At 46.1% G+C, this 25,956-nt stretch overlaps 10 protein-coding genes across 10 annotated transcripts; 3 read left to right on the top strand and 7 right to left on the bottom strand.

The window, feature by feature from the left end:
- Positions 1–158: 158 nt before the first annotated feature.
- On the top strand, positions 159–1,489 carry MICPUCDRAFT_64393 (uncharacterized protein; the record flags this gene model as incomplete). The annotated part of the gene is made up of 9 exons (XM_003056332.1): positions 159–265; positions 326–454; positions 514–579; positions 637–711; positions 792–828; positions 885–901; positions 978–1,022; positions 1,090–1,282; positions 1,338–1,489. Exons 1-9 carry the CDS (start codon positions 170–172, stop codon positions 1,487–1,489), a joined length of 810 nt encoding a protein of 269 aa, XP_003056378.1. The 5' UTR covers positions 159–169.
- Positions 1,490–1,973: 484 nt separating this feature from the next.
- Positions 1,974–3,952, top strand: MICPUCDRAFT_64389 (uncharacterized protein). The gene is made up of 6 exons (XM_003056331.1): positions 1,974–2,222; positions 2,285–2,341; positions 2,412–2,513; positions 2,585–2,653; positions 2,723–2,805; positions 2,862–3,952. The coding sequence occupies exons 1-6, from the start codon at positions 2,220–2,222 to the stop codon at positions 2,941–2,943; spliced, it is 396 nt and encodes a 131-aa protein (XP_003056377.1). The 5' UTR covers positions 1,974–2,219; the 3' UTR covers positions 2,944–3,952.
- Positions 3,099–3,952, bottom strand: MICPUCDRAFT_55326 (type II secretory pathway family protein). The gene is made up of 2 exons (XM_003055947.1): positions 3,588–3,952; positions 3,099–3,505 (listed from the first exon to the last, which is right to left on the bottom strand). Exons 1-2 carry the CDS (start codon positions 3,840–3,842, stop codon positions 3,416–3,418), a joined length of 345 nt encoding a protein of 114 aa, XP_003055993.1. The 5' UTR covers positions 3,843–3,952; the 3' UTR covers positions 3,099–3,415.
- Positions 3,953–6,640: 2,688 nt separating this feature from the next.
- On the bottom strand, positions 6,641–9,212 carry MICPUCDRAFT_55324 (uncharacterized protein; the record flags this gene model as incomplete). The annotated part of the gene is made up of 8 exons (XM_003055946.1): positions 6,641–6,713; positions 6,781–6,897; positions 6,951–7,088; positions 7,154–7,222; positions 7,291–7,344; positions 7,414–7,527; positions 7,587–7,705; positions 7,792–9,212. One exon carries the CDS (start codon positions 9,210–9,212, stop codon positions 7,893–7,895), a length of 1,320 nt encoding a protein of 439 aa, XP_003055992.1. The 3' UTR covers positions 6,641–6,713; positions 6,781–6,897; positions 6,951–7,088; positions 7,154–7,222; positions 7,291–7,344; positions 7,414–7,527; positions 7,587–7,705; positions 7,792–7,892.
- A 1,687-nt stretch (positions 9,213–10,899) lies between these two features.
- Positions 10,900–12,417, bottom strand: MICPUCDRAFT_55323 (3-oxoacyl-reductase). The gene is made up of 3 exons (XM_003055945.1): positions 12,249–12,417; positions 12,018–12,128; positions 10,900–11,923 (listed from the first exon to the last, which is right to left on the bottom strand). Exons 1-3 carry the CDS (start codon positions 12,328–12,330, stop codon positions 11,184–11,186), a joined length of 933 nt encoding a protein of 310 aa, XP_003055991.1. The 5' UTR covers positions 12,331–12,417; the 3' UTR covers positions 10,900–11,183.
- Positions 12,418–13,833: 1,416 nt separating this feature from the next.
- MICPUCDRAFT_55322 (uncharacterized protein) lies at positions 13,834–15,791 on the bottom strand. Its single transcript, XM_003055944.1, has one exon. It carries the CDS (start codon positions 15,608–15,610, stop codon positions 13,868–13,870), a length of 1,743 nt encoding a protein of 580 aa, XP_003055990.1. The 5' UTR covers positions 15,611–15,791; the 3' UTR covers positions 13,834–13,867.
- Positions 15,792–16,068: 277 nt separating this feature from the next.
- MICPUCDRAFT_31447 (histone deacetylase) lies at positions 16,069–18,261 on the bottom strand. Its single transcript, XM_003055943.1, has 2 exons — positions 17,725–18,261; positions 16,069–17,599 (listed from the first exon to the last, which is right to left on the bottom strand). Exons 1-2 carry the CDS (start codon positions 17,866–17,868, stop codon positions 16,148–16,150), a joined length of 1,596 nt encoding a protein of 531 aa, XP_003055989.1. The 5' UTR covers positions 17,869–18,261; the 3' UTR covers positions 16,069–16,147.
- A 1,337-nt stretch (positions 18,262–19,598) lies between these two features.
- Positions 19,599–21,599, bottom strand: MICPUCDRAFT_64376 (uncharacterized protein; the record flags this gene model as incomplete). Its single annotated transcript, XM_003055942.1, has 2 exons — positions 19,599–19,713; positions 19,800–21,599. One exon carries the CDS (start codon positions 21,597–21,599, stop codon positions 20,061–20,063), a length of 1,539 nt encoding a protein of 512 aa, XP_003055988.1. The 3' UTR covers positions 19,599–19,713; positions 19,800–20,060.
- A 514-nt stretch (positions 21,600–22,113) lies between these two features.
- MICPUCDRAFT_70803 (H+-or Na+-translocating f-type, v-type and A-type ATPase superfamily) lies at positions 22,114–25,317 on the top strand. The gene is made up of 8 exons (XM_003056330.1): positions 22,114–22,391; positions 22,449–22,565; positions 22,683–22,787; positions 22,859–22,932; positions 22,990–23,134; positions 23,161–23,226; positions 23,288–23,533; positions 23,592–25,317. Exons 1-8 carry the CDS (start codon positions 22,233–22,235, stop codon positions 23,772–23,774), a joined length of 1,095 nt encoding a protein of 364 aa, XP_003056376.1. The 5' UTR covers positions 22,114–22,232; the 3' UTR covers positions 23,775–25,317.
- MICPUCDRAFT_55318 (uncharacterized protein) lies at positions 23,162–25,820 on the bottom strand. The gene has a single exon (XM_003055941.1). The coding sequence runs from the start codon at positions 25,708–25,710 to the stop codon at positions 24,070–24,072; it is 1,641 nt and encodes a 546-aa protein (XP_003055987.1). The 5' UTR covers positions 25,711–25,820; the 3' UTR covers positions 23,162–24,069.
- Positions 25,821–25,956: the final 136 nt, after the last annotated feature.

The following is a 25,956-nucleotide window of genomic DNA, read 5'->3' as shown; positions in this document are numbered from 1 at the left end:
TACCTTCGTATAAGCAAGTACAGTACGTGTAATAAATGGTGTATGTACTAAAAACGCTACGTACTGTACACGTGTACACACGTACAGTACGTGACAAATAACTTTGCCGAAGTATTCCGTCGTTCTCGACACTTTCCGAAAAGTTTGTTGCTGGCGCGCTAGACATACGATGTCTTCTTTATCATGGATGAGTTCCTCCGGGCTTTCGACGAGTGTTCACGGGCTCCAACGAGCGAGGTCGTCGGCACCTTCCCGGAATAAAACGGTGAGAGCACTTTTTTCTCTGCATTTTAAAAGGATTTGGCTCAATTTGAACGCGCTGCAGTCCAGTGTACACGAACAGAATCCTTGCTCTTGCTGCCTACATAGCCTATCATTGGTTCGTAGAATGGGTACCATGATTCGCAAGCAAAATGTTTCGGTGAAAGAAATTGTTCACGCATATGTCGAAAAGGTTTCAAACTGAAGGCCATCACCGCACACTCATTTTTTGTGAAATACACTTATTGACAGATTCTCGCAACGGACACTACTACGCAAAGCTTTACATCGTTAACGGCGGATTCAGCACTTCAGCAGGTTGTTACATGTTCCCTAAATAAGTTCAGGTTTTTTCTCTCAACCATTCGGCCTCAGGCGGAATATTTAGATAGTCTTTTCGCCTCTGGATTAGACCCTGGCCCTCTTGCTGGGGTTCCCTTTGCAATTAAGGTGCTGCCTTAGTCACTGGTTTATCACCTTCACATTTTGCATTTGCTGGGTTTGCTGTCCATTAACCTAACTTCTTAAAGGATAATATTTGCTATTCGGGGTCGGCCACTACTGCTGGTATGCGTACTCTTCTTTTGCACAGGTTCCTTTCTCACTATTTTTTTCCCTTCCAGGCTCTAAACTTCTGGAGGCAAGATTCTATCTCCAGTTTTATCGTGAGCCCTACATTCATTACTGAAGCATTTTTGCTGCTCCGAAAATTCCAGAAACATCAACCAGCTTACGATGCTCACGTGCTGAGCGCATTGAGGGTCTGTAAATACGAACGATCGTCGCAAATTTGCAAACTTTGAGCACTGTAGTATTTATTTTCTGTAGGCCTCTGGAGCATTGATAATAGGAAAGACGAATATGGATGAGTTTGGAATGGGAAGCACGACGGAAAATTCCGCTTTTCAGTTGACATTAAATCCGTGGGATCTGACAAAGGTGCCAGGAGGCTCCTCTGGAGGTTCCGCTGCTGCAGTAGTCATGCAACAATGTGCTCTTGCTTTGGGGAGTGATACCGGAGGTGTGAAATATTTTGAGCTAGATACCTGTTCACGTCTTTTTAGTTCCCTCGACAGGTTCCATTAGGCAGCCTGCCTCTTTCTGCGGAGTTGTCGGGCTGAAACCCACATATGGTTTGCTGTCTCGCCATGGCTTGATTGCATATGCCTCATCTTTCGACAGCATTGGGCCGCTGTCATCTTCCGTTGAGGTTTCCGCACTTTTCTGAGTCAGCAGGTTTTTTTTGTAACACCAAATTTCTTTAGGATACAGCGATAGCGCTATCGGCGCTTTGTAGCTCGAGAAATTACCTGGCACCCGATACTGATGCAACTCTGCAACATCTCGAGAGCTTTCCATATCAGCATGGTCTTCTTGACATTAATTGCATGGCTTCGCGGCCTCTATCTGGCAAAAGATTCGCTATTGTGAAGGAAACCCTGGGTATGTTATGTGCTTTCCATAAAAACAGATTTTCCCCGGCTGTAAGAAGGGGTTGCTGGAAAAAACACCTAAGTTTCTGTTTCAGATTCTGGTGTTGACGACCACATACGCAAATACTTTCTTCATGCATGTAAAGAAATAGAGCAGCTTGGAGTAAGTCTGCACAGTTTCGTTTCATAACCAAGACTTTGATTTTATTTATCAGGCTGTTGTTGATATCGTTTCTTGCCCGACGTTTCTACTTGGATTACCTGCTTATTATATCCTTGCACTTTCTGAGGCAAGCAGGTAATTAATAATTTGTTCTAAAAGCTTTCACCGACATCTTTTTTTTTCTGATCTTCGTCGCCAGCAATCTTGCCCGATATGACACTCTCCGCGTGGGCAAAAAGGTATTTTATATGTATTTAATTTTCATTGAGTTTTGATACAATATTTGATATTTTATCTAAGACTTCTCTTTTAAGTTGGATCGGAGTGCAGGTCTTGGCGTCGAAGTAAAGCGAAGGATACTCATGGTGAATTTGTAATGCTATCTGAACTGTATATTTTCTTAATTTGACAGTTGCAATATTAAAAGGGTTCATATGCTCTTTCAGCGGGCCATAGTGATGCCTATTATAAGCGTGCCCAAATGGTCTGTTGTGTATTTTATCCTGACATTAAACGAACATCCTCTGTATTTTACTCTCTTCCACTTTACAAAGGTTCAGCAGGTTGTGGCATTTGACCTCGCCTCGAAGTTGAAAACATACGACGCGCTTCTGACTCCTGCAGCACCAACAGCTGCCTACTGCTTGGAGAATAAGGTTATTTAATTTAGATTTCAGCTCGAGGTCACAGTTATCGCGGCCGTGGTTTGACTGAAATAAGTTTTCAGGTCAAGGATCCACTTTCCATGTTTTCAGGTGACATGCTGACAGTTAATGTGAATCTTTCTGGTCTTCCGGTGAGAATCAACACGCTGATGTGGTCTTGTGGTCTTGCTTTTGTGGTCTGGTCTCACAATAATGTACAGGCGATTGTTGTCCGCAGTGGGCTGATGGAAGTCGAGAACGAGTGTTTACCTTTTGGCTTGCAGTTTATAGGTCGCCCCTTCAGGTGGGAGAGGAAGTGCAAACGAGTAACTGGGCGTTAACTAACTTTTCGATTTTCAGGGAAGATGACTTGCTGAAAATTGCTCACGAGTTTGAGCTTTGTACATGGAATGCTCTCAATGATTCATGGAGTTTTCGTTGACAAGTACGTCCAGGAGAGATTCACCATGTTATCGGAGCTGAGCACTCAAGATTCCTTCGGTTTCGCGTAGTGAGGTGTGGCATGAGATACACAAGTGAAGTAGTTTTCTCGCAAGATATAACGCCTTTGTAGGGGAGGGGATAAGGAGTCTGTTCCGGAAGTTGATAGCTACATACGCAAAGCGGTTTATTGAAAGTTATCATCGTCATCTCTTTAAGCTTCCAACTCTAATGTTCCAGACTTTTAGAGTGCGTCTTAAACAAAGTGAATATCTGTCCTCGTCAGAAAAATATAAGACTTCAGTGACAGCAACTTCATACGCACAATGAACACAAAAATGTGGTGCCGCCATTCTATGCTGACATGAAACAATTTTCTAAAACAAATTCCAAACCAGGATGGGTGGGTTGAAACTAATTATTGTGTGCATGAGTGACAAAGCGCCAAAGAACAAACCTGTATATAAAAGCTCTTATGAATTGCGGTACTGATATATCTTGGAGATGGCATGAAGCATGGTGACGAATGCAATAAAGCAAACACTAATAACAAGAACAAGAACCTGCGAATACGCACGAGAGAACACATTCAAATATGCCATGGGGGGGGGGGAAATGAAAATAAACTTGATAAAAAAAACATACTGGTGTTATTTTGAGGCCTTGGGCCTCTTCAGTGTAGAACCGCAACATCGACATCCCGTTTCCATTGTTGGCGGAACGAAACGGACCACTAACGCCACTTGTTCTGCGTCTAACTGCATCTATGACGATACAGAAAGGTGAAAGGGTTAGAGTTACTGCTGAATTCAGAATAAACTCAAAGCACAAAGCGCGGTAATAGTGAACGACTACAAAAAAACGTTTCATAGCAAAGATAGATAGATAGATGAAAGCCATTAAAATAGGTCAAGAAAATACTGCCCCACCGGACGATGGCATAGTTCTGACGGACGAAGTTCCAACATGGTTCGAGGAAGTAGCTGAGCGGCTAGATGCTCCAGACATTGCTTCTAACTGTAGCCCTAAAAGAATTACCCCCTTGTTTTAGAGAGTTGCATGCTACTAGCCCTACATACTGTACGTGTACACGTACGTGTACTGCACAATCAAATTTTTACCTTCGAAGATTTATGTAGTTATGTACTGTACGTGTACAACTAGATAGATATGCACTCTCGAGCAATCTCATTACTACGTGTATGTGTACATGACTACGAAGGTACTGGATATCAGCGAAAGGATATGAGCTTAGAAAGAATATGAGCTTAGAAAGAATATTAAAAGGATTAGCGCGCGGTGTGCTATAACATCGCGCAGAAGCCGTTTTCGGCTCTGTAACTGCACGGCATGTTAGATGGCATCACCTTCGAGGTGCGCGGGTCGACCGCGTTCGTGTCTGAATCGCACGAGCAAAGCATAGACTGGCGCGATCGCGTCGATTTGTAAAAGAGCATTTTTCTTCGCAGCTAATGCCTCGACCCGCGGAGTTCAACTGCCGACGCAAGCGATCGTTTTTTTTTGCGCTGCGCGAATTTCATATATGCGCTAATGTGTTCACGCGATATAATCCCGAAGTTTTTTTACGTTCGGAACTGTTTCCATGAAGTTTCGACGTCGCGTACGCGAGCTCAGGAGACGGCAAATGTTTCGCAACGCCGAGTCTGTTTTGCAAACGACGGATCTGTGCGCCGTGACAGCCTGATTCAGCGCCCCAGGTGTATTAAACTCGCTGGAATGATCGATCACGCTGTCTAGTCGATGTTCGCTTTGACGCTCCGGACGCAGCCGCGGCGCGCGCCTCTCTGACTGTCCTCGCGCGGCGCGGCAGTTAAAAGGATGAGATCAGTAGTTCATCCTTTTAAAAACGTACTACGCTCTGATAATTTGCTCAAACGCTCATCCTTTTAATATCCTTTCTAAGCTCATACAGTATCCTTTCGCTGATATTTATCCACTAGCTAGCTAGCTAGCTAGCTAGCTAGCTAGCTAGACAGCTAGCTACCTATTCAGTACACGTACTGTACACTTATGCGTACATTATGTGATATCGATACTACCTTCGAAGGTACCGTACCTTCATTCGTAGCTAGCTTGCTAGCTATCATACCTTAGCTAAGATAAAGTTGTTTAGCTAAGTACTTTCGAAAGTACGAAAGTACCTCGAAAGTACGAAAGTACCTTCGTACTTAGCTAGCTCTAGCTAGAATATGCTATTTCCGGAAGTATTCTATTTTCGTACGAAAGTACGAAAGTACTTTCGTACTACCGTACGTACGTAGACTATCGTTACGTACGAAGGTAGATAGCTACCTTCGGCACATTACTGCTACGATATGATACTTTCGTACTTTCGTACTATTACGTACTGCACATAGCCAGGGGCTACATAAACGCATTGTACTGTACACGGTGTACCTCCGGAAATACTTCCGGAAGTAATGTTATGTACGTACGTTGTACTTTCGTACAACGGTGTAGTGTACGTGTACAGCTGTACACAAAACATTGTTCCTTCCGTCCGTACTTAATTTTATTTATGAACGAAGGCAACTACGAAGGTATACGGAAATAGATACTTTCGTACGAAAGTACCTTCGAAGGTACATACCTTCGTACTTTCGTAGTTCGGGAAGTACGGAAGTACACGTACGGAAGTACTTTCGTACGAAAGTACGAAAGTACCTTCGAAGGTACTTTCGTACATTGTACTTCCGTAAAAAACTTCCGTACGAAATATTAGGGCCCTGCAGTACTGTTTTTATTACAGTTCTACAGTAAGTTGTATAGAGATGGCCTACTAAGTTATAGAGATGGCCTACAGTAGAACTATCGGATACCTTCGAAACAACCTTGAAGGTACTTTCGTAGTCTACAACGTACTGTGTGCTCGTGAACAGTTGTACTGTAGCCCTACAACGTTATTTTCGTACTTGTGTGTACACGTGTGTACGTGTAGCTCGCGGTCAATACAAAACGATAACAACTTAGCCGGACTTCTGCAGGGCTATCTACGTGTAGCTAGGGCCAACGCAATTTAGGGTCGCTAGCTAGTACTCGATCAAGTGGGTCAATGCCAATTTTGACCCGGAATGCAGGGCAACTAAAGCTTTTCAAAGCGCATTTTTGGATAAAATCGAGAACGGGCAACAAACCTCGGCTCAGGAAATTCAACGCCGGAAGGTAAATGGTTAATATTCCTTCGGTGCGTGCACCCATAACCTGGCCCAAAGATATTCTGACTTCGTTTTCCCCGCCACACACTCTCACACACACACACACACACACACACACACTCACCGTCACACACACTCTTCATACCCACGTTATCGAATACTGCGTACAGCTTCTATCATAGTCACTCGAAAACAATTTCACCCATTCCTTCTTTTTTATCCGGTGTTGAGATTTTTGTTGCTCATTCGGATTGATTATGTATTCCCAAGTGTCGGTGTGTTTCTTGTGTTCCTGATCTGACCCGCGCTTATGTGCTTTTGTCCACAGGCTACTGTAGCCCCTAGCGTTTGTTCAACTCGATTTTGTCGGTCACGCTTCGGATCCTGGTCGAAACGCGATCGGACAAGTTCTCGCATCCGAGCGAACTCGCCTATCGAGATAAACGCTGTGTGTACTGTTTTTTTTTGTCGTTTCCCTTTTTTTTCTTAGCTCGTCGCGAATTTCTAGGTGATCCCTAGTCTACAAGGCGATGCATCTACGCAGTCACCCCCCGATCTCCCGTCATATATATTCAAAGAGCGCATCGTGTACCTGGTGAGAATTACGCGTCTCCCGTTTGTAATGACCAAGACTGCTGGCTCAACTTCAGAACTTTCTGTAGGGAATGACGCTCGTACCATCAGTCACAGAGCTCATACTCGCAGAACTTCTTTATTTACAATACGAAGATAGTTTAAAGCCAATCTACCTCTACATAAACTCAACGGGGACGTCAAAGGTTGTTTATAAACTTCTGTTTAAAGTCCCTGTTTTCTTACACCATAAACACAGGAGGGACAGAAATACGGTTATGACACAGAGGCATTTGCAATATATGACACTATCAGATATGTCACTCCTCCTGTTCACACAGTAGCTGTTGGGACTGCTTGGGGCGAAGCAGCGATGTTACTTGCTGCCGGAGAGAAGGTGATGCTTGTGTTTCGTATTACTTTGATACAGTGAATCTATGGAATGGACTGTTATTTCCTTAGGGTCACCGAGCTGCCCTTCCTTCAGCCAGCATCATGATCAAGCAACCGATTAATGCATTTCGAGGCCAGGTAAGTCTGCTACAGTATTTTCTGTAAATACGACGCGCCTTCTTTTTATACTTGTATTGCACGTATAGGCTTCAGAGTTGGAGATTCAACGCAAAGAAATAAGAAACACGAAAAAACAAACGGTGTGGATCTTAGGTTTCAACAGAACTGTATCACGTTTTTTTTAACTTATTCTTGCTCCATCCTCACAGCTCGAGTTACTTGGTAGAAGTACTGGGAAATCTGTCAGAGATCTTGAGAACGATATAAATCGCCCAAAGTATTTCAATCCCTGGGAGGCTGCTGAGTATGGTCTGATTGATCAAGTATGTTGTTTACTTTCTTGAAAGATCTACATCCGAGCAACTGAACATGTGAGTTGTAGGTTCTTGATGGCACGAAATGAAAAAGAAAGCAAATTGTAATTAAAAAGCAGCGGGCGTGCGTTCATTTGTAAGCATGGCACAGCAGCTCCACCGCTGGTCATCTGTTGCACCTTGCTTTGTAAGCTGCTACTTCTACACTTTCTTTAGAAGGTATAGAATAATGTTAAAAGCTTTTTACCTTCAATTTTCTTTCAAATTTTCTAGCCTGAAGCATTTTCATGCTGAGAAGTTGTTAGTTGTATTGCTTCATATGGGGCCATCGCATAAATCATTACATCAGCGTGTGCCTCATGGATGCATTCATTTCATAGTAAAAGAAAAAAATAGAGGGATAAAAAACAAATTTGCCTTGCCAAATACTTAGCAGTTGAACTGAACTTCTGGTATCCTTTTATCACCTTAGCAACAGCGTCGATGAAGTCTTTTTCGCTTACAGTCTTCCGCCGTTGGCGAATAGCAAACATACCCGCCTCGGTACATACAGAGTGAATCTCAGCACCGGTGGCATTCGGACAAAGTCGAGAAAGAAGCTCGTAGCGGATGTCTCTTTCCACAGCCATTGAACGAGAGTGAATTCGAAATATTTGAGTGCGAGAGTCGAGATCTGGTAACCCGAATTCAACCTTACGATCCAACCGACCCGGGCGAAGAAGTGCTGGATCTAGAGTATCTGGGCGATTTGTAGCCATTAGCACCTTGATGTTGCCGCGTGCATCAAATCCGTCAAGCTGGTTAACTATCTCGAGCATTGTACGCTGCACCTCGTTGTCGCCACCTTGTCCATCATCAAATCGAGCCCCTCCGATGGCATCCACCTCATCAAAGAAAATCAGACAAGCCTTTTTACTGCGAGCCAGCTGAAACAATTCACGAACTAGTCGAGCTCCCTCTCCTACATACTTTTGAACCAATTCGGATCCTATAACTCGGATGAAGCATGCATCTGTGCGGTTTGCTACTGCACGAGCAAGCAGTGTCTTGCCGGTTCCTGGCGGCCCATAACACAACACCCCTTTTGGTGGATCAATGCCAAGCTGCACGAACTTTTCTGGGTGTAGAAGTGGCAATTCAACAACCTCGCGTAACTTTTCGACCTGATCCTTGCTTCCACCGACATCGCTGTATGTGACGTCGGGCTTCTCCTCAACTGTCATCATAGTTACAGAAGGATCGATTTTTGGAGGGAGGGGCACGTGGATAAAGTACTTCGTGCGGTCCACGCCAACTCGCATTCCTTCTTCGATGTCAGTCGGTGCAACATGTTGTCCAAGACCGACAACAAATTTCGCTATCTGTTTGACATTAATCATGTACTTTGCTTCGTCGGTGTTCGCACTTATTATTTTTGTGCACCTAGCAACCTGTAAAGGCTGCTCTTCTTGGACTGTCTGTTTGTCCTGTGTCAAGTCCCATTGACTGGGTATCGTCAGGCCAGTATCTGATTCCTTTATGCCACACAAATCATTTACTCTCTTAGCAATGTCTTTGAGGTCGGCTTCAAGAGCTCTAACAGATCCGGAGTAAGGGCCGAGTCCGTATGTTTTAAGAAGCGCGATGTCGTCCTTGTCAAGGGGAGTGCTCCCTGTTTGCCCGTTGGAATCTGTTTTTCTATCGTGCTTGCGCATGGTACCTAATACTCAAGATATTACCACCTTCTCACGGTGATCGAAGTAATTCAAGCGATTCCCAAAGGCAAAAAGAGAGAGATGTTAGCGCCCGGAGGGGCCAACCTTCTTGTAGGTCTCTCAACTTGTGATGCGTACGGTTTAGATTGAATATGGCGTACGGAAGTACGTGTACAGCTGTACACGTACACGTACACAGGCTACACACATTGTTCTACAAAATAGTGATTATTTCCGGAAGTATTTCCGTGCTTCTGTATGTACTGTATGTGTTTATACAACTTACGAAGGTAGTTGTGTACAGTGCGTGTACAGCTGTACACGTGTAGGGCTGTAGGCCCTAATTAGTACGAAAGTACTTTCGTACTTTATTATTACTTTCAAAGTACTTTCGTACGAAGGTATTCTATGCATTCTATGCACTACTACACGTACTCTATGATATTTTTACTTTCGTACGGAAATAGATATCTATTCCGGAAGTATTGTATTTTCGTACGGAAGTACGAAAGTACTTCCGTACTTCCGCACACAGAATATATCCCTGACACGTGTACGTGTACAGTACGTGTACAACGTTGTAGTCAGTCCTCAGCTCCTCACGTAATTAAAAAAAAACCACCTATAAAACGTACTCATGAAAAAAACACGTAAAAAAGTGTACGCGCGAACACCCGCGCGCGAAACACCACTCCTCCGCGCGCGATGCACGTCTGCGCGCGAAACTTTGCAGGATGACAGTTCTAAGAGATGCACACAGCCCTCTGTTGGCGTTTTTTTTTGAATTTCGCGCGCGTCGCGAAGAAAGCGCAGATCTTGCTCGAAATCGCGATTCGCGAAGATCGCGTACCCCACTCGCGGCAGAGAGCATGAGCGCGAAAAACGCCAGCATAGAATGTTCGGCGTTGATGCCTGGAACGCGATGGTGCAAAAAAAAATCCGTCGTGATCCCAATCAAGGAAGGAGTACAGTAGGGAAAAAGGTAGTCCTCTACGTAATTCGAAAAAAACCAGCAAAAAACGTACTCTTGCATAAAAATGCGATAATACGTACAAAAGTGTACGCGCGAGCACCCGCGCGCGAAACCTATCTCCTTCCTCGAATGGAATCGCGACGGATTTTTTTTTGCACCATCGCGTTCCAGGCATCAACGCCGAACTTGCCGAGCCTGGGATTTCGCGTTCATGCTCTCTGCCGCGAGAGGGGTACGCGAACGTCGCGAATCGCGATTTCGGGCAAGATCTACGATATCTTCGCGACGCGCGCGAAAGTCGAAAAACCCCGGCTCGGAGCTGTGCGCATGCCTTAGAACTGTCATCGTGCAAAGTTTCGCGCGCAGACGTGCATCGCGCGGGGAGGAGATAGGTTTCGCGCGCGCGTGCTCGCGCGTACAATTTTTTGACGTGTTTTTAGTCACGAGTACAACGTTGTACGAAAGTACGTTTTTTCGAATTACGTAGAGTACGTGTACAGTATTACAGTAGGACGTGTTTTATTTTATCTTCGAAGATAGTTGTTATGATAGTTTAGTTCCTTATTAGTTGTACAGTAGTTGTAGTTGTACAGTACACGTAAATGTAGTGTACGTGTAGTGTACCTTCGTACTTCTGGAAGTACGAAGGTACGATAGTACAAATATGCTACAGTAGTACAACTAACGTTGTACTGTACGTGTACGTGTACAACTACTGTACTTCGAAGATATTATTTCTCATGCCGGATCTCAAGAAAAAAACTATGAATACTAAATATTGCTTCAACGCCGGCACTATTGCTGGATGAACTCCAGACGATAATTGCTCAATCAAGGAGTTTTTTCAGAGTTTTCGTCAGAATATGAATGCTTCATGCTTCTGTTCACTTGCAATACATACCTTCGAACATCAATAAAAAATATGTAGGTTTTCTGACACCGAACTTTGAAGTGAGAGAGTGCACTTTAGTTTTGTACCTGGATCTATGGTCAAAAATTTACATAACCATTCCACCGTCAATATTGAAAACCTGACCAGTTATGTATGCAGCGGCCGGATCCAGTGCCAGAAACTTAACAAGGCCAGCAACATCTTCTGGCTGACCATAACGTCCAAGTGGGATAGTCTGAAGAATCTTTGCCTCAACTGCGCTTCCGAGCTCAGCAGTCATATCGGAAGCGATGAAGCCGGGAGCAACAGCATTGCAGTTAATATTGCGTCCAGCATACTCGCGTGCAATAGTTTTAGTTAAACCTATGACACCGGCCTTCGATGCTGCATAATTAGCCTGCCCAGCGTTGCCTGTGACGCCAACTACTGAAGTGATGTTTATGATGCGCCCTCTCACAGGCTTTTTCTTACTCATTGCTTTGGTCCCAGCCTGGCAGCACATAAATACGCCAGTAAGGTTGCAATCAATCACTTCCTGCCACTGCTGTAACTTCATGCGCATCATCAGCGTATCTCGTGTGATTCCTGCATTATTTACCAGAACGTTCACCTCCCCGAAAGCTTTTACAGTTTCAGCGAATAGTTTATCCACATCCTCTTCAACACCAACATTAGCTTGCACGCAGATTGCATCACCGCCGGCTGCCTTGATCGCAGCTGCAACTTCCTCTGCTGGTCCAGCAGACGCAGAGTAGTTCACTACAACTCGAGCTCCAGCACCACCGAGAGCACGCGCAATAGCAGCTCCGATTCCTCGGGAAGCACCAGTCACAATGCAAACAGGAGCTGAAAAGATAATCGAGGAGCAAAATCAAGTTGTGAGAGAAAATTAGAATACGCCCTCTGAAGACAATTGCGAAATGTATAAAGGAGAACGAACCATCAACTGAAGTCGCAGCAGCGAGTTGACCGTCTGAGTTGGGAGTGTTCTTAGTATTTTTGTTTCCAGTTCCAAATCCAAAGTAAGACGAGTTTTTCCCGAGAGCCGAACCTGTAGAAGGGAAATAACAATGACATGCGAAGATTATGTTGAACAGACGGCTTTGTGACAGATTTAAGTGTAAAGTCAGAGTGTGCTCAAATGTCTTTTGCGTACTGCAAAACTACTCACGCTGGTTGGCGCGGAAAACCGTGGGAACCCGAGTTGTGCGGCCGACAGCAGTGCGCGCGACAGTCAACGCAGCTGAAGTCATCGGAAGAGAAGCTAACATCTTGTGTGAGTGAGACGAATACCGGATACCGAGGGCTGTGAAGCGGTTCTGCGTGGCGAATTGTTCGGCGAGCGCGGATAAACTTTAGTCCAGCTGTCCACAGGGATACACATAATATCAATATTTTTCCTTCGTGGGGTATGAAGGTACATGTACACGTACAGTTTGTACACGTACGTACCTTGTACGAAAGTACTTTCGAAAGTACAAACGAAGTACGGAAGTAGTACTTTCGAAAGTACGAAAGTACTTTCGTACTTTCGTACGAAAGTATCTATTTCCGTACACGTAGCCCTACTTCCATAAAGCAAGGCACGGAAGTACCTTCGTAGACAACTTACACACGCACGGAAGTACGGAAGTACGAAAGTACTTTGTACAACCGTATTTATTTGGAGGAGGACGGAGGGCTACAGTACAACTACGTGTACACGTACAACCCCTACAACGTATCCATTCTAGCTATTTATCTTCACCTTCGTATCATATCATATCTAATATCTACCTTCGAAGGTACCTTCGAAGGTAGCTACAGGGTAGCTAGCCAGCTAGCTACAATGTTGTACCTTCGTAGTAGCTACTACCTTCGTACGAAGGTAGATAGCTAGCTACGAAAGTACGAAAGTACCTTCGAAGGTTTAATAAATAGATTACTTTCGTACGAAAGTACTTTCGTACTTAGGAAGGTAGCTCTAGCTAGATATGCTAGCTACCTTCGAAGGTAGATAGCTACAATGTACATAAAACGTTTATTATGTATGGTTAGAGCTAGCTACAGGCTAGCTACACTACTGCTTCCGTTTGGGGGAAGTACGCCTGGAAATGTGAAGCACTTTCTCCCATCTGGGCTGCTTCCGGCCTCCGGGGGTGAAATTTCGAACCACCGAAAGTGCGCCCTAGTTTTGGTCGGGCTCGCGCTTTCAGATCTCGCGTGTTTCACTGGAGTCGTAGTTTCGAGCGGGTTCGTAACTCAACGCGTCCTGGCTCTTCACGCTAGGGCAACGCGCCACTTGCGCGCGCGGCGCGCGCGCGCGACGCGCCACTTGCGACGACGCGGAGGCAACGTCGTGACTTGGAGTATGAGTTTCAAACCGCTGTCCCGATCGAGACCGCCGATCAACCTGACCGCACTTCCCGCAACTGACCGACGGCCGAAGCGCCGGAGGCGCTGATACAACTAACGCTGTACGTTTAGTACCGTACTACAAAGTACAAAGTACTTTCGAGAGTACAAATGTATGTACCTTCTCGGTACATATTACGAAGGTACGAAAGTACATATTAACATAGCTATTCTATACCTTGGTATCTTCGAAGGAACTCCTAGTATTTTTGTGTATCACTTTTACAGCGCGAACCCTACGCGCTCCGAACATGATACGCTGACTACGGGTACCACCTGCCCCCTCCGCGGTTGCCGCCGCCGCCGCCGCGCAGAATCAACGCCTGCTTGGCGAGCGCTCAACGAACAAACATCATCGACGATGTGAATTTTACATGCAGGAATGAAGCGGAGGTTTTATAACAGAGGACTTGGCTCTACTCCATGTGCTCGACACAAGTTGATGAAATTAACGAGCACCTTCTTCGCGGATATCCGGTACTTCAACGCAGTCATGAACTGCGCGAAGTCAACCCTAGTCTGCCTGGCAGAATTCGACGATGCCGTTGACTCGGCATCACAAACATACATACGTTCGGATGTCGCCTCAACCCCTCCAGAAGACTCTAGCTCTCGAAGCAGCACCTCATCTTCTTCAAGCGTCGTAGGCAGGTCCTCAAGCATCTCAGTGCACCGCGCTGCCGCCTGGCCTAAAGCTGCCGCATCGACCACTGCTCTCGCTCTCGCCCTCGACACTGCTACGTCATCGGAATTCACCATAACAACGGTCTCCCTTGCCCAAGCCCCACACGTGAGCCCCCCTTCCGTCCAAACAAATACACTGTGCCCAACGTCCGGGACATCTTCGTCTCTTATCATATGTAATCCACTCCCGTCATCTTCTGCACTCCCGCCACTGGCGTGCATAACGCGTAGACACCCGAGCAAATGTGCGCTGGCGTGTAAGCCGCCAGGGCGAATCGCCAGCGGTGCCTCGACAGCAAGTGCGGACCAAATCACCGCCTCCTTCTCCGCTCCCGCTTTTGGTGTTTTATTTTTTACCCAACGATCATCGTCTAGCAACTCTTGGACGTCATCGTACACGCGGATATATTCACCGTGATTAGGACACGGGAAGAAACCATAGGAAGACAACAGTTCCGCGGACGTCTCGTGCCCATACGTTATGAACACCTCTTCGTTGACATCAAAATTCCATATCGAACGCATGTGAAACATTGCAGAGTCAGCGCCAGCGTCTCGAACATCATCACGATCCATCTCACCTTTGGTACCCCAGTCCACAATCCAAGGTTCGTTATCCCTGGTTCCATTGTCGTTCACGCGACCGCTCATTGAAAGAGTTACATCCGTTTCTCGCGCTGCGGTTGGATCCTCAGTTTTGTGATTGAATAAATCCGCAAACGGAACGAGCGCACGTGCGTGGCCAAAGGGCGTGCGCACTGAGAATGATCGACTGTGCACCATGCTGAGTGCCCACATCACATCCGCCCTCGAACGAACGCCTGGAGAAACTTCACTGGAAGACGAAACTTCGTCCACATATCGCATAAACTTCTCGTGCAACTCAGAGGTCTTCTTTACTGCCTCTGGCAACTGCAACGCGGAAACGTTTTCTGAAGACCAGAAGGCGGCCGCGCCAGTAGATATGGGCAGCATTACGCGGTATTCCCGCCACGCATTCACGCGTGCGTCATTGCTCACACTGATTCCGGCTTCCAGGACATCGAGGAGCGCAAGAGCGAGTCTAAGATCGTCGTCGTGCCCGTTCTCGATTACGTGAACGGACTCCCGCCAAGGCACGGATACGAGCGTCTCACCCTGAGCAATAGGCGCAGTGGCGACAAGACCACGCCCACAAGACGTCGCCCGCAGTTCAAGCTTGCACCCAGTGGTCGGGGGAAAGCGTACCGAGAAGAGTCGAGAAGCATCTTCCAGCGAAACGTTCCCAAAAAGTTCGCCCGAGGGGTTGCCGCGTTCTTCCGCGAGAGCTCCTCCTCGTGGGCACCGACAACGCATTCGCGAAAGCGCCCATAACTTCTTGGTTCGCAGTGACCTGGATTTTACGAGCCTCCGCCGTGCCACGGCCCTTCGCCTTGCCACAGCCCAGGCGCACGTGTGTACCGCAGTCGAGCACATCACTGTGTGAAAGGTGTGTGAAAGGTGTGTGTGTGTGAAAGTGTATGAGTGGCGTCGTGTGGTGTGTGCTTGTACTATATAACTAACAGTATGTGTGTGTGTGCGTGTGTGTGTGTGTGTGCGCGTGTGTTTGTGTGTGTGTGTGTGTGTGTATTGTGTACCCCCAGCTGGAGTGCCCTGGCTATCACGTTCGCGCCCTCGCGCCTGTGTGTGTGTGTGTGTGTGTGTGTGTGTGTGTGTGTGTGTGTGTGTGTGAAGATTACAAAAATAGGGCTCGTGCGGATTCTAATCCGCGAGTACAGTAGTTCTACGAGTACCCCTACCTTGCGCCCTCCCACTCTCACTCACATCCACCGTGTGTGTGTGTGGTGTCTGAGAAACGACTAGACCACTCAAGCACGGGTGACAGGTAAATAGTTTGGGTGACACTTCAAGTTGTGACGAGTAGCAAGCCAGGTGAACAATGAATTTCGCGTTTTTTTTCAGTAAGTCGCGTATGTCTCCCCCTCCCCCCCTCTCATATCCACTACGGTCAGTTCACTGACCGTCGTGGTCGTTCAAAATTATCCCAGGCAAGACCGAAGGTGCCCGATCAAGTTCATCGCTGTCGTCGCGACCTAGACCTCCGTCGGCATAGTCTCTGTCGAGAACCAACTCATCACAATTCGTCGTTTTCACCTTTGCATCAGCGTCTTCACCCGGATCGCCAGCAGCAGCTGCATCTCCGAGCTCAGCTATCGCATCAACATCCGATGCATCTTCTTCATCCTTGATAGCGTCCTCAAATTTATGAGAGCCTGGCTCGTATGTAGTTACAGTGTTCATGTCGCGCGTGTCGTGGTCCTGACGTGATGGTCTGTCATCGCGATCTCCCTCGCCCGGCTCGAGCTCGGAGTGATGCGCTCTTCTGGATGCTTCCGCCTCTGCACCACCACCTTTTGCATCCGGGTCTTCCTTCACCTCCTGTGCCTCTTGAGTGATCGCATCTGGGGGAACATCGTGAAAAGGAACGGACGGTTTAGGTGCGATTTTTGAGAGGTTCTCCAAAATACGGTTCCGCACGCCTTCGAGGTACTCTGGCGTGTTTTGGTTCTCCATGTTCGAAGGCGATATTTGCAGCGTATGCGTGGGGCCATAATATTCGCTGTAGTCGTTCACCGGCATCTTATCATCGAGCTCGTGACCAAGAAGACACCCTGTCTCGTAAGTCCAACACCGCGCGACGTTTCGGATCGTATACCCGCCGCCGCCTAACACAAGTAAAGGCACATTGAAGGTCATCATATACTTAAGACACTCCGCGTGTCCTCGGATGCTAAGGTTGAAGCAGCCAAGGCGATCTCCTGTCAAGGAATCTGCGCCGGACTGAAATACGACTGCATCCGGAGCATACATCTCCATCACTTTCGCCATGACAGGTTTGAAAAGCATATTGTATGATTCATCGTCGATGCCGTCCTTGAGCGGAACATTTACGCTGTAATGCTTCCCCTTGTGCTGCCCAATGTCTTGAAGGTGACCGGTGCCAGGGAAATACTCGCCGAACTTGTGAAACGAAACTGTCATTACGCGATCGGTGGTGTAAAAAGCTTCTTCCACACCGTCGCCATGATGAATATCGATATCGATATACAACACGCGTTGATGGACTTTAAGAAGCTCGAGAATGGCGAGCACGATGTCGTTAACGTAACAAAACCCGGACGCTTCGTTCTTCTTTGCGTGGTGCAATCCACCAGCCCAATTAACGACCGTGTCAGTTTGCTTGTGATTCAAACGCACCGCCCCTCCTACGCTCCCACCGGTGTAGATTTGGCAAAAGTTGAACAATCCATCGAACACGGGACAATCCTCCGCACAGTTGAATCGTTTCAGTTGCCTCATGTGTTCGTGCTGGTTGTCCGGGGTTATCAACCGTAAGAATTCGATGTACTCGTCAGAGTGGAACTGAGTCATGTCCTCCGCGGAAGCGAGGGCGGGACGGAACAGCTGCGAGGAAGTGTCATGATGTTAGGTTTGCAGATTTGCGAGCGATTTCGTTCGAGTGTTTCAAGTCGTTGACCGCGTATCATCAAACACTCATCGCAGCCAATAACCGATAAAACTATGCGCACCTCCATCTCCTTGTATACGCCATAATGAAGAAGTAGGTTGTGCGTCATGCGGACGCGGTGGGGCTTCATCGGGTGACCTTGACCGTAGTAAAAGTTACCGACGTCCGGATCGTAAAAATACGAGATCTTCGCCTTGCCCGCCATGGCACTTCCGTGACTTCAGATGTGGGACGGGGTTGGAGGTCGAGATCCAACGCACGCCTGAGCGCGGGAGAGTTTATCGAGTAAGTATGGAGGTTGCGCCAGCGAGGCGCGTGTTTAATGCACGCGGGATGAGGGGCTAGGGGAGATGACATCCGCAATACCGGCCGCGGTAGATGTTCGCGTTTAGGGACAGATCGGCGGCCGGAACCGATCGTCGCGCTCGATCGCGCGCTTTGAAGGCGCGCGACAATTAAGACAACCCAGAGACGCCAGCTCCCGATCTGCAGGTGACACGCTCTGGAGGGAGGGAGCGGAGGCGAGTGACCGTCCACGCGCGACGCACCTTGCTTGCGTGTTTGATTTTTCGCTACAGCCGTGCGTAGCACTGCGCGTTGTCCTTTTGTGCGGTGCCGGTTTGTTTCCCGTTTCGAGCTCAAGACACGTTCGACGTTGAGAAAAGTGCGGGACACAGTCCTCCAGAGATAAAACCGGCCTGTGATTCAAAGACACTACACGTACACGTACAGTCGACTAGCTACAACGTTGTAGTTTACGAAAGTACACCGTTTATTGTACGTGTACACGTGTACATGTACACGTACGTGTACGCGATAACTTTTATTTTATTTTATTTCCGGAAGTACACAATGTTGTTTTATCATAAATAAACAGTAATATATAACTACGAAAGTACCTTCGAAGGTACTGTACCTTCGTATTTATACGTTTACGAACGAACGAAGGTACTTCCGGAAGTATTCTATTTCCGTACTTCCGTATTTAGTTGTGTGTAGTTGTAGTTCTGATTTATAAAAAGACTGAGCTCTAACCCATTTGTTGTACATGTACGTGTATCCCTACACTACTATGGTACGAAGGTACATATCTTCATACCTTCGTACTACATACGAAGCAAGGTAGTACTTTCGTACGAAGGTACATACTACAATACGCGCACACGTGCACCTGTACGAATGAAGATAATATGAAGGTAATTTCGTACAAGCCTAACGCCATCAATGAACAATTATTCTGACTATTTAGTACTAGTACTACGTGACTACGTGCACGCCTACATCAATATTTCTGGCACCTCCCCCCCTCGCTAAATAAATTTAGAAATACTGCTTCGCTGTGAAAGTATATTTCTACATATACAATGATGTACTCCCTCACCACGCAAGTCATACAGATCGCCAATCGCCAGAGTGTAATATATTTTTAGTTCAATATATTAATTCGTACCCCATCTAGTGTATTTTCTGACTAAATGTTGCGCTGACCTCAAGTTTTAGTTATCGTGGCCCATACTTCCGTACATATTTCCGAAAGTACAACTACAACGCACGTGTATGTGTACCTTCGATTCGTACTGCCGGAAGTACGTGCGTGTACTTTATTTTATATTTTTACTTCATATGATATGATATGATAAGTCAACTTTTATTAAGTCAACTTACCTTCGTACGAAAATAAACTATCTATTTCCGGAGCAACGAAGGTATTCTATCTTCGAAGGTACGTTTACAGTACACGTACGTTGTACAGCTGTACAACGGTACAACCAACGGCACGGAAGTACTTTCGAAAGTACTTTCGTACTTCGTTACAATGTTTAAATACGGAATGAAGTATGTGTACAAATATCGTTGCCTCTTTATTTATTTTTATCCACTAAGTTGTTATTATGTACAAGTACAGTACAACTAAAAAGTCGCTGAGGGGTCCTAAAACCGTCTTCCAGGCCTCCAAAACTCGCGAAACTTTGTGAGCGCATCAGCTTTGTAATGGACATCATCGTGACGAAGTTTCAAATCGATCCGCGCAGCGACGGCGCGTACGAAAGTACGTTTTTGCAATCTGCATGCGTATTCAGTCTAAATTTCGTACTTTTTTTCTGAAATCGTGAATTACCCCACCATGACCTTAAGTGAACTGAGAGCAGGACGGCATAGTGGTGCCCTTGGCAACAATAATATGCCGTCGTTAGGGATGTCCTGAGACATATCACACTTCAGCGGAACATGCAAGCGAGAGAGATCGACCAGGATGCTATGCAAGAGAGATTGTCCGCGTATGCTTGCTTTTTAGCGGCAAAGGTTCATACCGACCTGTTTATATGCTTTTGTGTAGTGGTAAAATTTCATTACAAAATTGGCTTCACGCTCAATGACGCTTGGAACAATTAATTGTCAATATCGAGAAGCACTAGACCTTGCCCTCACGTTGTAGTTGGCCCTGATCTCAGTGTCTTGAACCAGCCACTCTTGAAGCTTGAATATCGATTTCATGTCAAGATCAACGACTGCTGTGTGGCACCTGTAGATATGACAGTCTCGGATAACTTTCTCACGAGATTCAGCTTGCTTGCGAGGACCACGAATATTGAGTAGCATCTCCCCTTGACTCAAGAAAGGAAGACCAGAATACTGCTGCGGTTGCAGAGCAATTATCACGGAGCAATCTGTAGCAGTACGGGAAACTATGAGATCGCGCAGCAACTGTTGTGAACTCACAGTTCCACTCTTTCTGTCAAATACATTCTTGGCCTTCAGCTCTCCAGGAGATCTTTCGTTTCCTGTCAAAAGATGTCGTATCAATTTTGCTGCGAGAACGTTAGCCAATTGAATGCCTATTCTGTCCATGCGCTGAAGTGCCATCACTCTTGAAAGAACTTCAGAATGTTCAAGTGCAGTTATGAGAACATTCAGGAAACAATCTATTGTTGCTGCCTCTTTTGAGAACCTCTCGACGCCCAAAACCAATGGGCAGAAATCAAGACGCAGTAACTGTGCAAGACTGCTAAGCTGGAGCACGGAACCTACTTTTACAAAATAATTGCGAGCACTTTCACTTTTGCTTTCACAAGTATCAGGTGGTGGGTATGTTTCAAGTGGCAAATATTTTTTGTTATCGTCTCTCCGTACACAGAAATTATTCTGTGGATCAGCAACGAGCGATAGAAGTGTACGCCTTAGTCTAATTCGACATGCGACTACACCCTGCCACATGAAGCGACTTTCGCGTGGGCGCTCACCGGAAGTAGTACCGAAAAATAGCCCAGCAGGATCATACCTGCTAAATCGCCGTTCCCTGCCTGTTGATACCTTGATTGCTTGGTGCAGCTGGAAGCGCAAGTTACCGAAGCAATCGGCGGTGTTCGCAAGGCACGATTTAGGTTTCAGTTCCACTGAAAAGGTAGGACGGCACGCGGCACGCAATGCTGAAGATCCAGGAAAAAGGTTGTGATTCTGGTGAAGGACTGCAAATTTCGCTTGGAAATCAATTTCCGAATTCCGAACACGACACAGGTCTCGCATGGGTGCTATGGCAACAGCAGTCGCAGAAAGAAAGTCAACATCTATGTTTATCGAATCGCTGGGATAAGTCAAGTTATCTCCGACCAGTGGGCGTAGTATTGAGTCCACATATTCCTCGGAAAACTCTGCGGAGGTCACTTTCGTCGAGCTCAAGCGACTATGACAACTCCAGAGAAGCTTGTCAGTAACCTGAAGCCGCTCGACTATGTTATCCTTGTGACACGCAAGATGCAAATTATCGACCTTGCGCAGTCTTAAAATTTTGAACGCGAGTTTTGGATTCCTTCCACAATATCGAAGCACCACGTGAGCTGAACCTTCAGCTAAAAATTGCCACTCACTTGCAACGAGTGGTTTCGTAAGGGAAAAATATGAGGTATGATTATCAACTCTCTCTCCATCGGTTGACATTGTATATTCTATCCCGTTCGAGGGTTTATCTTGATACCGTGCGTGCACCTCGCGGGCGTTTCGTTTGAAGCGTAACGGGCGTCATCAAAACGTCAGATAGTTGAATAGTCTGTACATAGCTACATACACGTAACAGGTAAGTTGTTACTGTACGTGTACGGAAGTAAATAAAGTATCTATTTCCGGAAGTATGATAGATATCATAAAGTATCATACATATCATAGAGCTACGTACACGTTGATATCATAGCTATGATACATACATATTCATACCTTCATACATACATATCATACATATCATAGCTACACGTACTGTACGTGTACATACTTTCGTACTTTCGTACGAAAGTACTTTCGTACATCTGTAGTTGTACGAATGAAGGTCTATCTATTTCCGTTCAGTACTTTCGTACTGTACAACGTTGTAGTGTCACTGTACACGTGGGGCTCAGTTGATATGACGGTACAAACGTGGTTCGACACGAACTTGGGACGGACACAAAAGCGAGGTAGATCTATCTATCTTCTCTCTCAATTGGCGTAAACATTTTCGAGCGCTTTATTTTGTGCGCATTGCTATTTTTCCCAACCGCTCAACGTAAAATACCACTAGTAAAGAAGCGATAGGAAAAGATGAACTGTCCAGAAGAAGTTTCGTTCAACGTAAAGGACGGATTTCTTGATGCAGCTTTACGCGGATTTCGTCGCGGCCTCATCTCCGCTCAAGAATACAGGAACTTAGGACAGTGTGACTCGCTGGATGACTTGAAGTTACAATTGGTAAATAACCACGTAGAACAAACTCTTTTAGCTTGTCGATTTTATGCTGACGATTCTTCTTTCCTTCAGTGCAACACCGACTTTGAATCCGAGTTTTTAAATGAAACCGCATCGCTTCATACTTCAACTTTTTTCGCGAATTGTTCGAATAAATTAGTTGATGACTTCAACAGGATTCGCTATCAGGTCGGACTGGAAGCCAGCTTTAAAAGAACTAATCTGTAGTTGCACAGATAAGTTGCCTCAAAAGCAAGTGAGTGATATCGATAAAGCAAATGAGTCATGATATGACCTTTCCTAGAGGCATCAGAGCCAGTTTCGACATTCCTTAATTTTTTGACACATGGACACATGATCGATAATGTCATTTTGGTGATCTCTGGAAAAAATCACGAGCTTGACCTCAAGGTAAGATAAATTATTTGTGTGTTGAAGCGAACTGACGATCTCCTGGAATGATTTAACATGTGCTGTCCCAGGTTCTTCTTGACAAGTGTCATCCACTTGGCTTGTTTGATTCCATATCATCATTGACTGTTCCGAGCACCATGAAGTGAAATGTCGAGTCTTCTTGTTTACAATTGAATTTCATTTATTTCGTGTCAAACAGTGATCTATACAGACTGGTTTTAGCAGACTCACCACTGTCGCCTTACTTTGGCGAGTGTACCAGTGATATCAATCTCGATGAGCTGAACTTGGAATTCATGCGCAGCAAACTTTACAAGGAGTGGAATCAGGAAATGCTGGCTATCGTATTTCTGCTAACGTAATCCTTCAGGCATACTTGAAAGAGTTCCTTGCTTTTTGTTATAAACTCGATGGGGGCACATCTGCGCTCATGAGGGTATGTACCGTCGATACTTGAATCATCTTCGCAACTACAAATAGCCATTGGCGATTCCCAGAATATCCTGTATTTTGAAGCTGATAGAAGAGCGATAAACATCACGATGAACTCGTCCGGCATTGACCTCTCCCCTGACAGTCGCTGCCTCGTACTATCTAAGTATGGGACACTTTATACAAGGGGTCAATTTGAGCTTGCACAATTCGAAGTTCCGGAGCGAATCCGCGCTGCGATGCGCAAGGACCCCACATTTTGCAGCATGTCAACATCACTCATTGTATATAGTGAAGATTTTATTGAAAGGGCAAGTTCACTTCTTAATTTTCCAGCACACAACCATTTTATGACCGCAATTATTTCAGATCCTCTGTGAGCAAGAAATGAAGTTCTGTGACACAACATTTCAAGAGCAGTTCAATTATGCAACCTTTTATGGCTGCCTGAAAAGGAGGGAGCAAGAAATCAGGAACATTGTGTGGGTGGCTGAATGTATTTCTCAAGGGCAAAAGCATAAAGTCAATGACGGCATTGTGCTGAACATGTAAACATGTGACTAGTTGCGAAAGCAGTCCTGATGTTAGTGTTGGCATCAAAAAATACCTGCGTAGCTGTTATGTTTAAGCATACTCAGCATCCTGGACTTCGAAGGTGAGGTCAGCATAGAAATGCTCAGTCAGGGAATCTTGACCATATGCCTATCATTCCAAGTATTTTGAACTAGCAGTGGTTGAATTCTAGAGAGAAAATACATTCGCCAACTACAGGACTTACTAGCTAGAGCTGTGTTGTGGATCGTGATTCGCGAACTCGAAGACGCACAAATGTAAAAGTACAGGGGATTTAGATAACAAACTCCTTGATAATGCCGAGTGCAGCAGCCCGGTTGTACTTTTGAAGTGTTGCACCGTGTGGCCCTTGTGACACAGCTTTCTCAGTGAGAATGTCCCAAACTGCCACTTCACCCTTTGACCCAGCACAGCCAATAAGATAAGGCACTGATGTCGAAAATCCAACAGAGAAAATTGCTCCAACATCAGGGTCTTTCTGTGCAACCAAACTTGGTTCGTCATTTGTAATATCCCACAATTTCACCGTCTTGTCAGTCGAGCATGACGCAACGAGAGTTGGAGTCCCAGGCGAAATGCTCAAGGAAGTTGTTGCACTTTCATGTGCCGCAAGGCTGAACAAGGGCAACGACCCCTCACCTTTACGGGTATCTAAGCATGTAACTAAGCCTTTCTCATTTGAAACGATTATCTTTGTGGATTTGCCAAGCTGCCACACCGCACATTCTACATCAGCCCCAACATCCCATTTCAGAGCTGCATTCTCTGGAGCCCTGATGTCAACGATAGCGATGCAGCTGTCGAAACCGCCGGTAAGAAGCACGGTGGGTTCAATGGGATTCCAGTCTACAGCTTGCACTTTGTCTCTATGATGTTTCATGGTGTACTTAACAGAGTTTGTCGTTATGTCCCAGACCTTCACTGTGTAGTCAGCAGAAGCGGACGCCAGCAAATTTCGAAATTGATAATTCCAAGATAGCCCCAATATCGCATCACTGTGACTGCTCGTTTGAAGCTTCGGTGCTCCACTTTCTGAATCTTTCCTTCTCCCAGCAGAGCTTCCACGTGTACTCTTTACCTGTTGGCAGCTCGAAGACTTATTTGTAGTGAGGTCACAACTGACTTGTCCATGACTGATAGCATCGCGACTGTAACCACCCAGTGTTGTCAAGGGCTCGATAGAGTCAATTAAGTCGAGGTCCCAAATCTCAATTCCAGGATACATTGTCCCGACTGCTACTAGGTTATGTTGACTCTGGGAATCTTCAGATGAAGGACACCCAATCGGTGATAAACACAATGGAAAGGCAGGTAATAGTATATCGTGATGACAATAAAGATTGGACTCCGGCACTTCACCTATCATCGACTCTTCGTAGACATATACCTCGAGGTGACTGACATCTTCGTCTGCACGGGCAGCCAACATTAAGAGATCGGAAGAGCGCAGCGAGTAGTCATCAGGGTAGTCTTCGGCTTCTTCGTCCTCTGAATCTTTGATAGTCATGTACGGATCTTCATCATTAGTAACATAGTGGCTCGTGCGCCCGGCGCCGAAGATTCGCGTAGCGTTGACATCCTCGCCGTCATCATCATCATATTTGTCCATATCGAGCTCTGCCAGAGCCGCATCCAGGCCTTCAGCTTTGTGGCCTGCGGTTCGCGAGGATTCGTTTAGAGCATGGCTCACCGCTTCGTCGTATCGGACAATACTTCCCGAAAGGTCTGCCTTCTCCTCTTGAAAAGTTAACTCGTCCTGTTCACGTGAACAGTCATCCTCACCTGACCCAGAGTAGACTCCGTCTTCGAAGTCGATGCTCTCGTGAGCCGCCGATAAGCCCAGTTCGTTCTCGAGCGCGTCCCGGGGAGTCGTGGGTGAGGTCCTCAAGGGCAACCAAGCAATTGCCGATATCATTTGAACTTCAGGTTAATTTACCAATTTTTTAAAATACACGGCCCTCGCTATCTTGTCAACGGACTTGTTGTATAAATGCACTGAAGGAAGTTGCTGAGAAACAGGCTGGTGGCCGGTTTCTGGAAGCCTTGCGAGTCCTGCGTGTATACTTCCGGAATTACACGTACGCGAGTACACATACAGTAACTGTACAGTACACTGCGGAAAAGATAGCGATATTCTTCGCTCGTCGAATGAAATTAGTAC

Source organism: Micromonas pusilla (genome assembly GCF_000151265.4).
Source record: "Micromonas pusilla CCMP1545 genomic scaffold MICPUCscaffold_2, whole genome shotgun sequence".
In the NCBI taxonomy this organism is placed as follows: domain Eukaryota; kingdom Viridiplantae; phylum Chlorophyta; class Mamiellophyceae; order Mamiellales; family Mamiellaceae; genus Micromonas; species Micromonas pusilla.
Note: the sequence above shows the minus strand (reverse complement) of the source record. Positions and strands in the feature narration are given on the sequence as shown.

Coding starts and splice junctions, on each gene's coding strand:
- MICPUCDRAFT_31447 (XM_003055943.1), bottom strand. CDS start 17,868: ATGGCGGGCAAGGCGAAGATCTCGTATTTTTACGATCCGGACGTCGGT. Junction 17,600..17,724: donor GCGTATACAAGGAGATGGAG/GTGCGCATAGTT, acceptor ACTTCCTCGCAG/CTGTTCCGTCCCGCCCTCGC.
- MICPUCDRAFT_55318 (XM_003055941.1), bottom strand. CDS start 25,710: ATGATATCGGCAATTGCTTGGTTGCCCTTGAGGACCTCACCCACGACT.
- MICPUCDRAFT_55323 (XM_003055945.1), bottom strand. CDS start 12,330: ATGACTTCAGCTGCGTTGACTGTCGCGCGCACTGCTGTCGGCCGCACA. Junction 12,129..12,248: donor GGTTTTCCGCGCCAACCAGC/GTGAGTAGTTTT, acceptor TCCCTTCTACAG/GTTCGGCTCTCGGGAAAAAC. Junction 11,924..12,017: donor TGCTGCGACTTCAGTTGATG/GTTCGTTCTCCT, acceptor TTATCTTTTCAG/CTCCTGTTTGCATTGTGACT.
- MICPUCDRAFT_70803 (XM_003056330.1), top strand. CDS start 22,233: ATGAACTGTCCAGAAGAAGTTTCGTTCAACGTAAAGGACGGATTTCTT. Junction 22,392..22,448: donor TACAATTGGTAAATAACCAC/GTAGAACAAACT, acceptor TCTTTCCTTCAG/TGCAACACCGACTTTGAATC. Junction 23,534..23,591: donor GTGAAGATTTTATTGAAAGG/GCAAGTTCACTT, acceptor CAATTATTTCAG/ATCCTCTGTGAGCAAGAAAT.
- MICPUCDRAFT_64389 (XM_003056331.1), top strand. Junction 2,342..2,411: donor ATTATAAGCGTGCCCAAATG/GTCTGTTGTGTA, acceptor CACTTTACAAAG/GTTCAGCAGGTTGTGGCATT. Junction 2,654..2,722: donor TGAATCTTTCTGGTCTTCCG/GTGAGAATCAAC, acceptor AATAATGTACAG/GCGATTGTTGTCCGCAGTGG.
- MICPUCDRAFT_55322 (XM_003055944.1), bottom strand. CDS start 15,610: ATGTGCTCGACTGCGGTACACACGTGCGCCTGGGCTGTGGCAAGGCGA.
- MICPUCDRAFT_55326 (XM_003055947.1), bottom strand. CDS start 3,842: ATGGCTTTCATCTATCTATCTATCTTTGCTATGAAACGTTTTTTTGTA. Junction 3,506..3,587: donor AAGGCCTCAAAATAACACCA/GTATGTTTTTTT, acceptor GCGTATTCGCAG/GTTCTTGTTCTTGTTATTAG.